This window comes from Melozone crissalis, unplaced genomic scaffold (assembly GCF_028551555.1).
Source record: "Melozone crissalis strain CALT ecotype California unplaced genomic scaffold, PUWL_Pcris_2 ptg000009l_1, whole genome shotgun sequence".
Classification (NCBI taxonomy): Eukaryota; Metazoa; Chordata; class Aves; order Passeriformes; family Passerellidae; genus Melozone; species Melozone crissalis.
Window position 1 is genome coordinate 6,258,251 of NW_026535787.1, and position 17,302 is coordinate 6,275,552.

At 41.3% G+C, this 17,302-nt stretch overlaps 1 protein-coding gene across 1 annotated transcript; it reads left to right on the plus strand.

Moving 5' to 3' along the window:
* The first annotated feature begins 1,051 nt into the window (after positions 1-1,051).
* LOC128933492 (cell surface glycoprotein CD200 receptor 1-B-like) lies at positions 1,052-17,302 on the plus strand. The gene is made up of 8 exons (XM_054270484.1): positions 1,052-1,192; positions 1,765-1,873; positions 7,087-7,168; positions 7,893-8,201; positions 9,041-9,289; positions 10,315-10,413; positions 11,190-11,236; positions 12,481-17,302. The coding sequence occupies exons 3-8, from the start codon at positions 7,108-7,110 to the stop codon at positions 12,613-12,615; spliced, it is 900 nt and encodes a 299-aa protein (XP_054126459.1). The 5' UTR covers positions 1,052-1,192; positions 1,765-1,873; positions 7,087-7,107; the 3' UTR covers positions 12,616-17,302.

A 17,302-nucleotide genomic window follows, 5' to 3' on the forward strand; every position in this document is an offset into this window, starting at 1 on the left:
TTGGCAGCACAGGTACATAACCCTAATGGAGTAGAGGTGCTGGACTCACTGAATCTGGACTTTGAGTGAGGTTGTTCCCTTCATTGTTCAGCTGCAGGTACCCCCCATGTAAAACTCCATCAGTTGTCCACAGGTCTTCTTCTTTATTTGGGGAAGATCATCCTCTTCAAAGAGGTTTGTTGGAAGCCTGTATCGTTCCAAGTTGCCTGTAGTTTGTCCCTTTGGATGCATTTTTAAAATCACATTTTTCCAGAGACACTTTCATTACAAAAGCCATAAACTAGCTCTGACAACAAACCACGTGGAAGCAATGTGCAAAACCCAGGTTTCTAGTGGAGGAGACTTTGCAAAAAAGCCAATTAACTTTTCCTGCTGTGTCAGAGGGCTGTGAGTGCAGCAGCTCCAAGTGTGTGCATAAAGTACCTCTATATAAGGATTTTTAAAAATATTAATGTGTGTAGAAATGCATATAGACATAGCCACAGCACAGACACTTTTAGCAGATTAAGACATGTTTTTTCATGTATTTTAAGTGAGCCTTTAGCTGTGCACAGACACAGCCATATGGCTGTAGCCTATGTATGTACATAGCCTATACAAGCCTGAGGGCAGGGGTGGCCAAAAGGTTGTGGTGTGTGGCATGAATTACATTCAGCAGAGTCCTTGTGGTGGGGAACTAGAGGCTTTCTGAGTCTGTCTGACACTTCTGCATTCTGTTTGCTAGTTGACTTTTTTTGTTTGGTTGTTTTTTCGCATCTTACTTCCCTTTCTCTCATTTGTGTCGTAGTGCTGCACTTCAACTTTTCACACAGAGCCTTTGGAAACTGGATCAGGAGACAATGATGTGAATGTTCTCCCAGCCTGGAGAAGCTCTGCCACCCTGTCCTCAGGAGCCTCCCCTCTGGGCTGTACTTTAAGCCACTCTGGGAAGAAGAGAAAATGAAGATCTTTTATCAGCAACATCCACAGTCCCATGACAGCATTAAAACCTGTGGGACATGACCTGAACTTATTCTGTGTTTTTCACCTGCAGGCCACTGGGCTACAAAATATGGGGGGAAGTTTGCTTAGCAGAAACCTGGATAAGGACATGTTGTAGGACTCCTCCCAGCTACTCCACTCTCCTGCATCATCCTGCCTCAAACTGAGCTTAAAATCTGCCAGCAGTGCTGGAAACCAGGAAAGAAATGAGGTGAGAAGTTTCACTGGAAACCACCAGGGAGAATTTTTCTACACCACTGACACAGAGCTACCTGACTTCTGAGAAAGGGAGTCTGTGACAGCAAAGAAACCTATATGGTGGGGAAGGAAAAAGGACAAGCATCCCCTGTGGGGATATTTTGCCACACCAAAAGAGTGTAGGCAGTGATAAATGGCATCCTGATCCTGGTGTCATGACTTTACTTGCTATTTGAGAGGTGGGATGTGTAGTTATTTCAAATATAGATGTGGGTTTCTATTTTAGGCATGTTTTGTTACACAACCAGTTTATTTCACTTAAAAAAAAAAAAAACCCACAGAAAGGAAAATGAAAGAAAACTATTCCTCCTTTGCCATATAAGAGCAGTATGTATTTCATATTTGTAAGTGTTGATCCAGCTGCTCTGTAAACACAGGGGACAATTTTTTCCCTTCCTTAAATATATAAATAAGTAAAATACATATCTTCTTCTAAGCAATGACTCCAACGAGGGAGGAGAATGCAGCTCCTTGAGGCTGAGAAGCTGTCTCCCAGGTGATGGGGGTTCCTGGGGCTTCTTGCAGGATCTTCCCAGCTGTCCATGGAATGGGGAAGCTGTAGATTTCAGAGAAAATAATGTTCCCTGAGGTGTGAAGGGGAAGGAGCAGTGAAGAGCTGGAGGAGAGAGGTTGGGTAAGTCCCTGCTTAGCACTGCCTAAACCGTGGTTAGTGATGGTACAGGTAGGACAGACTGACAGGTGAGGAAGGACTGCCTGGGGTTTTATTTCTGCTACTAGGTCTTCTGCTATTTCTGTTCTTTTTAAAGCAGGAATTACTTGAGATTTGTATCTTCTTTATGTGCAGTTCGGGATGTGTGGTGCAATTCCATCATGCAAATTCCATCATTCCAAACTCCATGTTTGGAATTATGGAATTTGTGAGAGGCCAGTACCTCTGACTGAAAGATGGGGAGGAAACCTTCCTATATGGAGTCTGAGATACATCCTGATGCTTACTAAAGGAGGTAAACATCAACCTATAAACCATCTCCTCTCTGTTCATCTCTGAATACTTGTATAGAAGTTTTCCTCTGGCTATCCACATCCCTGAAAGCAGTAATTACACTTGTGGGTTGCTAATTCCCAGGTTTTTCTTTTTTTTTCTGGGAAATCAGCAGCAAAAAGCAGCAGGCCCACAAGAGGCAGGAGTTAAAGCGGTTGAGATGATGAACATATGTGTGGTAGGCAGATTTGTCTGCTGCAGTGCTGGGACTGAGTGAGAAGCTCCTGAGGTTGGAGACCTACAAGTGATAAGGGGATTCTCTAGGGCCAGGAGTAGAAGTTGCTGAGCATGGCCCTGCTGGCCCAGTGCAATCAGCTACAGTTGAAAAAGAAATACATTTCCCTGATCTCTGCAAATTGTGATATAATTGCCTCTGGATATTTTAACAAGGAAGCGTCAGGTTTTTAACAAGGAAGTGTCAGGTTTTACAGGCTGCATTACCAGCAGGGCTTTTCCCCATCTGTTTGCTGACATTGGTGAGAGCCACAGATGGTTTGTACCTGGGAAAGTCAAGGGGTTAGGTACAAGAACTGGGTTTTTTTGTGGTTTTTGTTTTTGTTTTTTTGTTGTTGTTTTTTTTTTTTTTTTTCATAAAATGGAGAATGTAAAGCAAATATCTTCTCTCTTTCTGGAAGGAAGAGAATGAGCTACCAGGGTTGGTGTTGTTCTCATTGATCCTTTGCTCCTACTGCCCCTTCCCAACACTGGATTTCTCCCTGAGGGACTGCCTGCAAGGCAGCTGCAGGTGTGAGGAATATGCCTTGGCTTGTGCTGTAACTTCATGGGACTAAACTATTTTCCAGATGAGCTAGTGATAAAAAGGTAAATATATCCTAGAAGAAGGGAGATGCCCAACTGCTTTCTGGAATTACAGCTACTATGTATGACAATTTTTTTTCCCCTGGGGAAAAATCCACACTTTGTAATGCTGGTATTACTCTAAAAACTGCTATCTTGATGAATTCAATAGATGGCACAAATCTCTGTCTTGCTGTGGAGGAAATTTCAAAACTATTTACCTTTAGGTATATTTACCTAAACACTGTAATTTTACAGTTGTTTGGAAACTTGCTTGTGATTGTTTTGAGAGCTGATTCTATTAGCCTAATTCTCTCCTTCAGAAAGCCATCCACCCTCTATTTCCCATTTTGCAGAGAAAGCTTTGTAGTTTGGAAGTGAATGAAAATAGCTCACAAACTGGAGGGACTAAATTTCAAATCATCTCTGGTTTCAACTGATGCCAGCAACTGTGAGACAGAGAGTGTGAGAAGAAAATGCACCATGGAGGTTCTGATCCATGGAGGTTCTGACAGAGCTAACAGTGTTCTGCTGTGCTAGTACAGGAGTAGAGAGGGCAGTTTTCAGGGTCAGGATATCTTTGAGAGAATAAAAATACCAGGAGGCTCTGAGGTCAAGGCAGAGGTCCATTACCCAGCAGCACTGTCAGGGGCCAGCCACAGATGGCTGAGAACAGAGAAAGAGCACAGACTCTCCTCTCCCCCCAGAGCTTTCCATTTCAGCTTTGGGAGTGTCTACCTGCTGCCCCTTTTGATATGTTTTGTCTTCCACCCAGGGCATTCAAAGTCTTGCTATATTTTGTTGTTTCATTTTCAGTGGAGGGACTTGAGGAATTCCCAGCAGAGGAACCATTGGTAGGGAGAACCGGGAGCAGAAGAGGCTGACCTGGGGATGTTGAAAATACAGCATAGCCAGCATATCTCGCTTCAGAAAAGCTGCAGGCTTTTGAGTTGGGTGTGTGTGTGGTCTTGGTGATGAGGCAGAAACATCAAATATTGCATACAAGATGCTGATGCTGCTCTGACTGCCAAAATTGTGGATTTGGATTTTAAATAACGAAACCTTGCTTTGCAGAGCAGTTACCTTATCCTTATAAGAGAATTGATGCAGATGTATGCCACTGCTTTCTCTTCTTGCCATCCCTTCCAGCCCTTCCTTTCCCAAAGACACACATCTTACACAGAACAGAGTGCCTTCTAAGACAGTCTTTTGTACCCCTTAAAATGTGCTTTCACTTCAAAACAGAACCATATTCTGTTTTGAAGTGAGGTAAACACGGGAATGGCTCTGTGACAGAATGGTTATCCTTTAAAAACTTGTGGTGACAACTGATGCACTGATGGATACCTGACCTTTTCCCTTTTCAGGCTGTGTTAGCAAATATTTAAATCGTGTTGGACATTGCATGTACTTGCCTGATTTTAGGTTGATGCTTTCATAGCTCAAGGCTCGCGGCTGGTGTGTGATGTGTAACAACAGACAGCTAAGGTTGTGACTTGTTTGCCATGTCACAAAGCAGTCTGTTTCTCTCAATTTAACTCTGCCACATCCTCTTCAGGGCAGAGGGTTTTTTTGACTCATCTCTTTCAAGAGGGGAAGGGGGTGGAGGGCTTTATCTGTCTGTAAGAAAAATCAGCTGCATGTGAAGGTCTCAGAAGCAACAACAAAAAGAAACTCATGAACCGTACAGCTGAACGCAGGGATGGAATCTCCTAAACTGAGATAGTTCCCACTTTGCACTTGTATTTGGGCTCTTGGAAGGGACAGAGAGGGAGGGGAGCTCCAGGTACATGTCTGCAGTTCCCTGTGTGCAGGAGCTGCCTTGGAATCAGCCCTCAGGACTGGGATCCCCGTGGGAGCGGCCGCCAGTGCTGAAGTCTCCCTTCAGGAGGAGGATTGGAAGCCCAGGGCAGGCTGGAACTGCTGCTGCTCCCCTCCCTGGGGTGAGGAGGGCTCCTCTGGAGCCCCTGAAGGGAGCGGATCTCCCCCAGCCTCAGCTCTCCTTGGGATGGATCCGAGCGGGAAGAGTGGCACACGCATCGCAAGGTCTCGCGCCAGCCACCGCCACCGAGGCTGAGTAAAAAATTTAATTTATTTTAGGGTAAAAAATTTAATTTATTTTTATGCAGCTGTTGAGGCATTTTAATTCCACCAAAGGCAATAACACAAGGCGAGCCACCAAGTGTTCGTTTGCTACTTTTAAATGGGTTTGATTCATCTCTGCTTGGTTGTGCCTTTATGGATTTTGAGAGTTCCTTCTCGCTCAGAGGCACAACTGTTCAAGGGCTGTGAATTTTAAAAATTGGAGATTAAATTCTGTGTTTCACCCATGAATATTTAAAGAGAGTCATATACTCTCTCCTTTCTGTAAGGTCCCATTTTTAATCATTAATGCCTGTGCTTTTGAGCAAATAAACCGCATATATGAGATTTCAATGCATTTAAAAAAAAAGATACTTCTCTGGGACAAGTTCCAATATGAAAATATTCTGTTATGAATATTTATGGACTCATCAAAATTGGTGAAGACTGAATTTGCTGATAGAAATTGTGGAAGGTTTGTTATTTTTTCTTTTACTTTCCTTTCGAAAGAGACCGAGAAATTCTTTGCAAATTGGGTCATGTTCAGTACATAAATCTGGTCAAAATGTATATTTTAATATTTTTTGGTTAAAAAAAAATCAGTTTTTAAAGATTGAAACAGTTTTGATTGAAAGAAACTTCTGCATGCATAATGCATCCAAATTGCAAAGAAAAAAAAATCCCAAAACTTCTGACAGTGCTGAATAAAATGAAACAAAACAAAATATTTCCTTTATGGCAAAGATTTTATGTGAATGAAAGTGAAATTTGAGATGTTTTTAATGTAAGAATTACATTGCTAGTTACATATTAGTAGCAGAATATAGATCAATGTGGTTGTGTTGGTGTTTTTTACCACTTGGTAGCGAAAGATTTTCATCCAGATGCGTGACAATTCTTTGTTAGAGTTGTGAGCAAAACAATTCTTTGAGGAAAACAATTCTGTTGAGGGTGGTCAGGCACTGGAACAGATTGCCCAGAAAAGGTGTGGATGCCCCATCCCTGGAAGTGTTCAGGGTCAGGTTGGATGGGGCTCTGAGCAACCTGGTCTGGTGGAAGTGCCCATGGCAGAGGTTTGGAACTGGAAGATCCTTCAGGTGCCTCCCAACCCAAACCATTCTGTGATTCAGTGACTTGAACATGCACTTGCATCACCCTATTAAGGAAAACACCATCTCTTCCATCTGGCTAGTGCCTGTGGCAGCTTTTGTTCTTCCTATGCCACACACGTGGCAGCCTTGTGGCTTCTCTCCTCTACACCAGGCATCCTCTCATGGTTTGTTTCACATTTGAAATGAAATCTTTGACTTGGGAATGAAAACATCATCGTGTCAGTATTTCCCATGGGGTGGAAGCACAATTTTCCAATCATCTCTAGCTGTGGGTGCCTGATTCAGAAAGTAAATTATTGAAGAGATAGAAATGGCAGCATTTATAAGGCATGGTTTGTTAAAAGGTTTAGATAATTGTAGAACAGCAGGAGTTACTAGATGCCTCTTCAGTTCACCCTGCCTATGAAAGCAAGAAACAACCTCATATGGTTTTGATCCCTTACAATAGGAGGGTTGCTCTTTTTGTTCTGCTCCAAAAGGGGAGTTACTCCTCAAGAAATTAATAGCATCCAAAGGCTAGGAATAATTTCTTTGCCAAATAGTTGATGAGGTCTAGATCCTGAGTGGTACCAGAGATCCAGGATTTTTAAAAATTGTTTGCAAACAGTAGCTTGTTTTTTGTTTGGTTTGGTTTTTGTTTTTTTTTTTTTTTTTGTCTTTATTTTATTTTTATATTTTTTTTCAACCCTGTTTTTGCTTTACTTTCTTCACTGTACAAGTGGCACTTGACATGGGGTCTTGTTTAGAACTCCTGCTTTCAAAGAAAATGGGTTTTACTACATGCTCTCTTTGAAGGGATGAGCACAACTATTTGTGACTACATGCCATTTTCTTTGCATTCATTTTCTGCAGTGCTGATTCCTTCTGCTGAAGATGGCTCAGAAATGGGCAGTTCTGGCTGTGCTCCTTTTCTTGCCAATCAATCTGGTTGAAGGTAAGTGAGAAAGATCCAAAACTGCATGTAGCACTGTTTGGTACTCTGTATTTCCAGGACATTGAAAGTTCATAGTACACCAGAGCAAATTTTGCCTATTGTTTTCTGGGAATGGAAAGAGTAATGTCACCTTGGCTGGCAAAATAATTGAGTGCCTTGCAGAGTGGCACAGAATGATAAATCTGATAGGAATCCGAAACCGGTCATCTAAAGACACACCTGTTCAGCTGGGACAATGGCAGGAGAGCTATGATTTCTGGAATAAAAGGGATCCACATGTTTCTTACTAAACTTCTGCTCCAAGGGATGTTGGTGCCACAGGTGTGTGTTCCACAGCTATACTGAGTTTTACTGGCACTTGAAGCAAGGCACCTAATTCAGGAACACAATACATTTTTGAAAGTAGTTTCCTTTCCCTTAAGAATGAATTTTGCCCTCCCCATCAATTTCTCAAACCCTATATTAAAGTGATAGAAATGTATTGCCTAAAATGAAGGTGGAGGACTTGCAGCTTGTCAGCATCAGTGTCCACAGCAAAAAGGCACCATCTCTACTGCACTTCCAAACTCCAGGAAGGTGGATCTGGAAGTTGAATACTAATAAATGCCCCAAAGCTGCCAGTACAGTCAGGAAGTATATTTTTAAGGGTGATGAAGGCAAGGGTTTCCTGTGCTTTTACAATGGCTGAAGCACCTTTTTAATGTCTTTTTTTCATCTTGCACAGCTCAAAACTGGGTGAGTGTGGAGGTTGGCCGTGAAGCTGTGCTGAGTTGCCCCAACATCTCCAAGGTGCCTTCTCTGCTGGTGACGTGGAAGAGGAATTGCAGAAGTTGCTGCTTCTTGTCCTATAGAAGGGATCACAATAAGACAAGCAGCCTGAACTGCAGTGAGAGGATCACATGGAAATATTCACCTGGCAGAGACCCTGCACTTCGTATTTACCCTGTGGACCTCGAGGATGAGGGAATTTACACCTGTGAATTTGCCAACACTGAAGGGAATTTTCATTTTCTCTCTTCTCTGATTGTGATAGGTAAGACTGCATCACTAAAATAAAAATTAAATTAGTCTATTTGCAGCATAGGCAGGAACAAAAGAATATTAGGAAGCATAATGAATACATCAAATCAACTTTTTTTTATATAGTCAGGTAAATTATATCTAGGTTTCCATGAAAAAAAAGGGAAGATTTTTTTTTGTTCTGGCCATATTACTTAAGCCATCTCAATATAACTAAAAATCACAAAAAATTAATTTTTCAACTCTGTAATTGCTATTTTTTGGTCATTGATTTGTTTTGGATTTGGGTTTTGGAGTATTTTTGGTTCTTCCCTGCAGAATCCTGCCTTTCTGATAAATGTTTAGGTGTTGTGTGAGCCTTTCCCTGTTTTGCCAAATGCAGAATATGAGTTGTTGGACTTCAAGCAGAACAGTTTTGCCCAATTCCTCTTTTATTTCCCTGCTATCAGATTTCTTATTCTACATATTGAAACTCCTAAATATTCTACCTGAAGCTCCAGCAATTTGCCTTTTCATCAGTGAGGTTGTAAATCTTTGTTGAATCCACCCCTCTCTGTCATCCCATCTCCTGTTAATCTGTCATCACCTTTTGGCAAACAGGAAGAAGCAGCACTTTGGATGCTGCCAGCTAGTTTTTGAGGTGTCCACCTTGGACTTTTTGAGGTATTGTTTTTCCTTTAAGATGTGCTAATATTTCAAATTATTTTAAAATCTTACAAATTGGTCATACAATGTAAAAAATACCACCTGTTTTTCAGTTTCTTAGCTGGTGATTTTATACTAAAAAATGGAATAGAAATAAAACATATGAATAGAAATAAGGGTTGTGGCTCTTAAAAATTTCTTTTGCAGTGCCTCCTACAGTGACTCTGACCCGTGACAAGAGCAGGGTGGCTGTGTGCCAGGCATCTGCAGGAAAGCCAGCTGCTGACATCTCCTGGATCCCTGCAAGCAACCACAGCTCTGAGGAGGAATTCCATCACCCCAATGGAACAGTGACCAGAGTGAGCTACTTTGGCTGGGCCAACAGCTCATTTCCCTCTGTCACCTGCCTGGTCACCCACGCAGCCATGAACCAGACTCTGGTCATGGACCTGAGATGTAAATAATGCTGTTTTGTGATTGCTTTTCATCATGTCTTGGGCTCTTCTCTGCTGTTTTGTGCAGCTGTTCCCACTAAATGCCAGGGCTCTGGAGCTAGAGTGGTTATAAGGTCCTAGTGCATGCTGAGAGATAAATTAATGATTTTGACACCAAATGCTTTGTGGCACTCTATGGAGAAGCTCTCAGTGTGTTTTTCTTTCAATTCCTGTTCTGTTTTACAAGAATTCCTTATTCTGCTTTCAGTGGGTTCACCTTGGCTGGCTGCCAGGTGCTCTCCAAGCTGCTCTATTGCTCCTTCCTCTTCAACAAGACAGGGAGAAAAATACAATGGCCAGCTCGTGGGTCCAGGTGAAGACAGGGAGAGATCATTCACCAATTACTGTCACAGGCAAAAGAGACTTGAGAGAAAGGAATTTCTTGCCACTCAAATCAGAAGAGGACAGCGAGAAACAAAGAATTTAAAAGCAACTTCCCCACAACATTTTGTCCAGCTTTTCCACAGTAGTGATGACGTCGAGATAATTTCCTTGGAGCGTGTCTGTCTGTGACTTGGAAGTGTTCCAAAGGTAGTAAAGGCCAAAATTCAGCTTCTCTGGCTGTGCTGAACCTGTTGGAAGACTATTGCAGTAAGAATTTATAAGAGCAGCTAAAGATGTGCTCATATCACCAAAGTATCTCTGCTAGTAAAGGCATGAAGAACAGAAATCAGCATAAACCATTCATTAATAAGAGCATTTTGCAGGGATGGCTGCTCAGTTGTTCAGGGCTAGGAGTACTTGAAGAAAATGAGAATGTAGAGGCAGATGAGTTGAAAATGAAAATGTGTTTGTGTACACAAATGACTGGGAGTGTGAGGCAGCTTCTTATTGCTGGTTGGCATCCAGACATCTCATCTGTTTCTCTCTGCTTTGTGTGGAAGCAGGGGATTAGCTTTTCCTTCCAGATGAGGTAGGCAGTTATGTCACAAATTCGTGGATACTGACATCTAGCTCTGTAACCTGCTCTCTTTTCTCATTGCTCAGACACCTCCCATATGCTTCTCTACATCCTGATGGCAGGAGCAGCTGCAGGTGCCATTGCTGTCGCTGGTCTGATTTTATGCTTGATTTTCAAGTGCAGAGGTGAGTCCTTTGAATCTGAAATATATTACAATCCCATTGCTGACCATGTGCAGGTACAAGGACATGCACTTTATTGATGAGACTGAGGTGGGAGGCAAGGGTTGAGGAAAATGTTCATATATGCACTGTCCTTTTGGAGAAGTCATAATAAAATAAGGGGTAGCAATTTAAAATATGTCTGGAGTTTTGAACGAGCCATAGGTATTATGGTATTAATGCATTACAGACCAGTCAGGGATTCATTCAGGATGAAAAGGGTTCTCTCTGATAATAGGGGAGGCTTTGAGTTTTTAGAATAATTTTGTTTGTTCTGCATTTACTGGCACAGAATTCTGTACTTAATAATGACAGTTCATAAACTAATGACTAAACACAAACTATCCTTGTTTCCATGAGCAGTGATAATTTTTCCCTTGAGCAAGTGTAAGAATAGGCCAAATATTTTGATATCTTGCAGATAATTGTGTATTGGGCATATTAGATAGCTGATTAGTTTAATTTCTCATAATAATGCAAAACACAACTACTAAGAAGAAAATCAACTCTACCCCAGTAGAAACCAGGGCACCCAGCATGACCAAAAGTTTCAATGAAGGGAAAAATAAAATAAGAGTGGGTTAAAAAGCAGGATGTAAAAAAAACTTAACACATGAGAGTAACTGTATTTTGAAGAAAGTCTTTCAAGAGCTGGGGGCAGCTAGAGAAGAACCCCAGCTACAACAGCTGTGTACCCTGCACCATCAAACCACTCTAACTTCCTGACATCCTCCTTTCAGCTTGCTGCTTACCAAAACGGGCACAGGGCCCAGCAGAACACTCTGCAGTAAGTGGGCTTTGTGTGCGTGTGCTTTGCAGGTTTTGGTGTTTTCTTCACTAAAACTTGGAATTTCTTTGCAATGTGTCTGCTTTGACAAACCCCCCATAGACCTCTGTGAGCACTTGGAGGGGGGGACGGGGAACACATCATCTGTGAGAATGTCTGTTGTTTGGATGGCCCTATCTTCATTTACAATCAGAGTATTTGAGCAATTGTTTGAGCCCTGGATGGAGAGGGGTGTGGTGCATTTCCTGTCCATAAGTCACATTTACAATGCTGAATTTTATTTCTCCCAAAATGTAATATTTTCATATTTCTACTTCACAGAGTAGTCTTTACTCAGATGTTTTATTTAAGAATGTGTATTCTTAATGGAAGAAGCTTGCCTGATTAAAGATTGGATGGAACTAGACATGCTTTTCACAATGAGGGGAAAATGGCCCACTTTGTTTCGCTGTATTGGAGACAAACACAGCTATGAAACTTTTATTTTTATGTGGCAGTTCATATACTTGAAAGCCAGGAAACACCAGGGATAAATCTGCCACCACAACTTTTACTCACTCTCTAATTCCAGTGTGTTGTGATATATATTTAACAAAAATGAAAATGTGCTGCTTTTCCACAGGGCTTCTGCCTCACTTAATGCACATGGAAAGACCAATTATTTCCTATTTTGTTTTCTGCTCATGATTTAATTAATGGTTGTGTGCCCTGTTGGTTGCAAACCAGTCAGAGTGCTCTGAAGTTAAAATGATTCATTTCCTGATATGGTCTTGTGTGGCACTCAGGACAATTTCATTGATGAGAGGTGGAGTTGCAGAGATCAAAGGCTTCCAGTGATTTTAGGTGCCTAAATTGGATTGTTTGTGGTCTGTCTGTTTTGTTTTCAGAGAAGCTATCATTGTTCATTTTCATCTCTTTTGCTGTAGATACCAACTTTCAAAATTTGTTTTTGAAAAGACAACATTAAGAAAAAAACAATATTAAGAAAAAAATTTCAGAGGCTGTCCTGTTGAGGCTTTGTGAAGGCTGTTCTTGCATCTGTCTGCCAGTTCATGTTTCACCCTCTGCGCTCTACCCTTTTGCTCAGGGAGCTCAGAGAAATTGCTTCACATTTCTTTTGCAACAGTAATGTTACCTACCAGGTCTCTTCTGCTCTTTGCTTTTAGTTTGGGATCTACAGGAATGACAGTCCCACAAAATTCTACAATGTAATACAATGGCACATGTTTTTCTTCCTGTTGCAGGCTAGAGCCTCGAAGTTCCCACCTTCACATGCAAGAAGAGCAGCAGTCAATCCTCCTGACTTTCCAGAGAGCACCTATGTGAATTACAACCCAAGATCTATTTATGTAAGATTAGGAGAGTGTAGGTGCAAGTAGCCAGCTCAGCTACTAATGATACCCAGGTACTCAAACTTGTACTTCAACTCTTAAGCCTCAGACCTTACCCCCCAAAAACTTTGTCTTTCCTGACCTGACGATGGTGGACAACTTACTTACTTTAGTAAGGTCTTTTCTCTTTCTCTAAATATCAGTACAGCTCTAGAGAAAGTTGGAAATTTTAAAGATTGAATTAGGGAAATACCTTAATTTTGTTAGAAAATGGACTCTGATGTATGTGCTGACTTTCCTCAAAATAATGATGGACATATTTCTGTGCCAGAGTAAAAGACTGCTGGTGAAAATGTAGCACTTTTCTTTCAATTTTTACAACTGGATTCACTGTAAACTTCCGTGTTGGAAACTTGAAAGTGGCATGGGAGACCTCAAAACACAGAAGGTCAAAGCAATACATCTAACAGAAATGCAGAAATGAGAGAGTTTTAGGGGTTTTGGTTGTTTTGTTTTCTGGTTGCAATGACAGATGATGACCTCATATTTGACATTTTCGTATTTTTAACATATTTCTTTTTCAATTAATCTTTCTGTTTGCATTACTAATTGATGGAAAACAAAACCAATTTGATATTATACTGGATATGGAAATAAGAAACAGCAATGGACAATTTTTGGACACTCTTTAATGTAAACATGCAAATATTTGCCAGAAGGATTTTTGTGGTTATTTGGGAAAATGTTTTTAAGCAGTTTCTGAGAAGCTGAGATCACATCATAGTTTTACTGAGAACAGAAATGTTAAGTTGTATAAGGTGCAGGTGGTATGCTTGTTTAAAAAAAAAGGAAAAAAAGACAACCCTAATGGCACCATTTATTTCTTTTCATCTTCTGTCCCCAAGCTAAAAAAACCTCCACAGAGTGGCTGTTAATTTCAGTTTTCATTGGTCAGGTCTGTCAGAGCTTCCAAACACTAATGCAGCAGTAACTAAACTGAAATGTGTGTTTTGAGGAGCCTTTTTCTGCTTGTTTCTGCAGGGTCATCTCTGCTTCATAAGCATTCTTAGGCATGAGCATCTCCCAGTGCCTTTTAATTGCACTTTATCACTTCTAAATAGAGGTGGATGTCATCTGACATCACTCCAGCCTTTCATTTTCGTCAGAAAGGCATGAAGAATGGCTCTCTGCCGTAAGGAAAAGGACCTACAGAGGCCATGCTGGTTTCCAGGCTTGGTGGACAAGCGAAGCCTTTCCTGTGGTGTTGGATGTCCATGGTGGGTTGATCTCAGAGCTCTGTGCAGCATCATCATGCCTTCTGTAGGAAGGGAGAGGCCCTTTTCACCTCTGGGAGAAATAAGTGACAGCTTGGAAGTAGTGCAAATAGGTTTGAAATGATGCTAGGTAGGAAAAGTGTTTTGTAGCTCCAGTGAAATCCGCAGCAGTGCCTCAGTCCAAGGCGATGTAGAGGGGTCATTTGTGACTTGAAGCTTCTGAAATAGAGGGGAGGTCTCTTGTTGCTTAAGGAACTGCCCAGTCAGGTATAAACCTGGTGTTTTCTCAGTGTGGTAAATGAGCATGGATTGGTTTTGTGGACAGCTACAGCAATCTGTGCCTTTTTCAGAAGCTGGATCATTGCAGCCATATCCAAGGATGACAGGGCTGTTAAAATTAAGAGAGTTAGGCTGTGGAGCAGCCTGGTTCTGGGAATCACAGTGCATGTGTGCTGTGATCATTAGGATGTAATGTAATTTTTCCTTAATTCCTTTGCCCCAAGAGAGATGTTGAAGGGTGAGATCTCATAGAGACAGAAAAGATAGAGCTAGACAGGGAGATGATGGTGTGTGGGGAGAAAACTCTCTGAAGCTATCTGTGATAATTTGTCCTGGCTGAAAACTATGGTTTTCACACTCATATCTTTATTTTCACCTTCAATTTGTATTTGGTGGAATTGGCCCAGTCACCTGCAATGTGTCAGCACTTTTGTTAACGTAGAAATTCTGAGCAGACTTAGATCTGAAATGAGGTGCTCTGGCAATGACATGGGCTACCCTGGAATAAAACTGCCCTTATGCTTTTTAGGCTTGTTGTGTACGATTAATAGAAGTTATCAGGCAAAAGAGAATAATGTGGTTATGAGGGATAGTTGTAAGAAAGGCTGGAACATCAATAAAGCCTTTACAGGTACTTTCACAGTTGGTTATGACTGGTAAATGGCAGGGTTTTGTCATATGTGAAGCTCCTGGTGTGGGCTTTGGTGGCTTCCTCTCTGCCTGCCGTGACCAGAGCCATGTGTGCCATGCTTCTTGGGCTCATGAGATGGTCTGTTGAGTATTTGAGAATGAGAAATAAATCACTTCAATATTTTCTGTTATGCTGCTAATGTATGGGATAGGCAGCTTGGTGTAACCCAGAGAACAACTCAAAATGTATTTGGTGTCTTATAACAATTTGGTCTTAAAAATAAGCAACTTGAAATGTTTTTATATTTATCATGATTTCTCTCACCTCCCTGTTAATTATGAGTACATTTTTGGTGACCATACTCTTTTTATTTGCACTGAAAGAAAATTTAATCAGGGCAGGTATTTTAGACTGCCAAAACGTGTAGGAAAATGCTGACTGTTTGTTGAATAATCATTGTGAGAGAGCTACTAAAAAGTGATGGGAATTGGAGTCAACTATTTGCACATTGTCACAAGAAAAAAATTTTTTAAAAAGCCTGGGAGCGTGACACTGCTGTTTCAGACTGACTGTTTAGTCAAATGCACAGTTGACCGAATGTCACTTGAGCTTTTTAGCACCAGATGTGATTATAGATGAAAATGCTCCTGTTTATTGTGTGGATTTTCACTCACATTGTTCATAGGACACTCTTTGTAATCATGATGATGTCTGCTTTCTGATTAATCTATGAACAATTTGTCTTCTGGAAATAGCAGGTGCTGTGATGCCTCGTTCTCTTCACTGAATATTGAAAAAATGGTGACAAAGCATTATCTTTAGAGCCTCATAAATTGGAATATGACTTTAGATTATGAACAATATTTGTTTAAAATCACAAATTTCAACACCAGGGTTGAAATGAAGGTGAACAATTTTCCTACAGACTCTGGAAATGGAGCAGATGTCCAAAGGGTATTTGCCAGTTCAGTGAAGAGCTCGATTTTCCTAAGTTTGAAGATGCAGCTATAAGTTTTGTCTAACCTTCCTGGCATCAATTTGCCACAATTTTTCCTCTCTGATGAGAAAATAATGCTTTCCTTGATTCTCCTCTCGTAACTGTAACACCTGTGATGTCTTTGTGACCTGCTCTTTCTGACTTTGTGAAGTCTTTGCTGTTAATGATAACTTGTCATCTCCTTGATTTTGTGTCCACAGTCTGTATACACCTGTCATGTGCTGGAGGCAGTGAAGAGTTCAGGAATTAACCAAATGGGATTTTTTCTACATTTCCTATCACTTCTCTGTCCTGCTGTAGTTTGAAATTGTGCTCTTAATGATGCTTCTTTAAGCAAGTACCTTCTTTTCTCTTTTTCCTCCCCAATCTTTTCATGCACTAGTTTTCTCAGTTTATTGATTTTTATGTTCTCCAAGTATTTTATTACCTAGTTTTATTTCTTTCTCTTTCTGGCATCAAGTACAATTTTATTCTTCATTATTTTGTTGCCTTTTGTATGTGTGTAACTAGAGGTTTCAAATAGTGACTTGTTTTGCAATTTTTTACTGCTTTTCACTGAACTTCTCCATAGGGACATAGTTACTCCAGATCTCCTTCATTTTTTTTTTTCTCCAATGCATAATACAAAATTAGTCGCTTTTGATGAGAAACATCTTCTGTTCTTAGAGTTCTGTGAATCTAAGCTCACTTACCAAATCCAAATGCATTATATGCAGCATTTTTATTTGTTCTTGGCTGACATCTGTCTTACAGAATCACAGAATTGTTAAGGTTGGAAATATCCTCTGAGATCATCAAGTCCAACCATTAACCCAGCACCATGGTGGTCACAACTAAACTGTGCTCCTCTGTGACAGATTTACATGTTTTTGAACACATACAGTGTTGGTGATTTCACCACTTCCCTGGCCAGCCTGTTACAATGCCTGACCAGCTTTTCAGTGAAGAAATTTTACTAAATATTTAATGCACTCTGCAGCACCTGTGAGGAAGAGGAGTGAGAAAACTGAGAGCGAGAAACTGCCAACACCAAGGTCAGTGGAGAAGGAGGGCAGGAGGTGCTCCAGGTACCAAAGCTGGGATTCCCCTGCAGCCTCTGGTGAGACCATGGTGAGGCAGCTGTGCCCCAGCAGCCCATGGGGGTCCATGGAGGAGCACATTTCCACCTCCAGCTCGTGGGGATCCCATCCTGGAGAACACTTCTGGCAGGAGCTGTGACCCTGGAGAGGGATCCGTGCAGGAATGGGTTTTCTGGCAGAAATCACACTGGAGCAGTCTGTTCCTGAGGGACTGCATCCCATGGAAAGGACCCACAGCAGCCTGTGAAGGACTCTATCCATGGTAAGGAACTTGCTGGAACAGAGGAACTGTGTGAAGAAGGAGTGGTGGAGGTGAAGAACCCCAAACCCCACTCCCCACCCCACTGCACGGCTGAGGAATATGAGGTAAATCTGTGAAGGGAGTGAGAGCAAAGGTGGTTTCAATTTTGTTTATTTGTCATTATCCTACTCTGTTGTTAATTGCTAATAGAAGAAATTGACTTCCCTGAGTCAA

Coding starts and splice junctions, on each gene's coding strand:
- LOC128933492 (XM_054270484.1), top strand. CDS start 7,108: ATGGCTCAGAAATGGGCAGTTCTGGCTGTGCTCCTTTTCTTGCCAATC. Junction 7,169..7,892: donor GCCAATCAATCTGGTTGAAG/GTAAGTGAGAAA, acceptor CATCTTGCACAG/CTCAAAACTGGGTGAGTGTG. Junction 10,414..11,189: donor CTTGATTTTCAAGTGCAGAG/GTGAGTCCTTTG, acceptor TCCTCCTTTCAG/CTTGCTGCTTACCAAAACGG.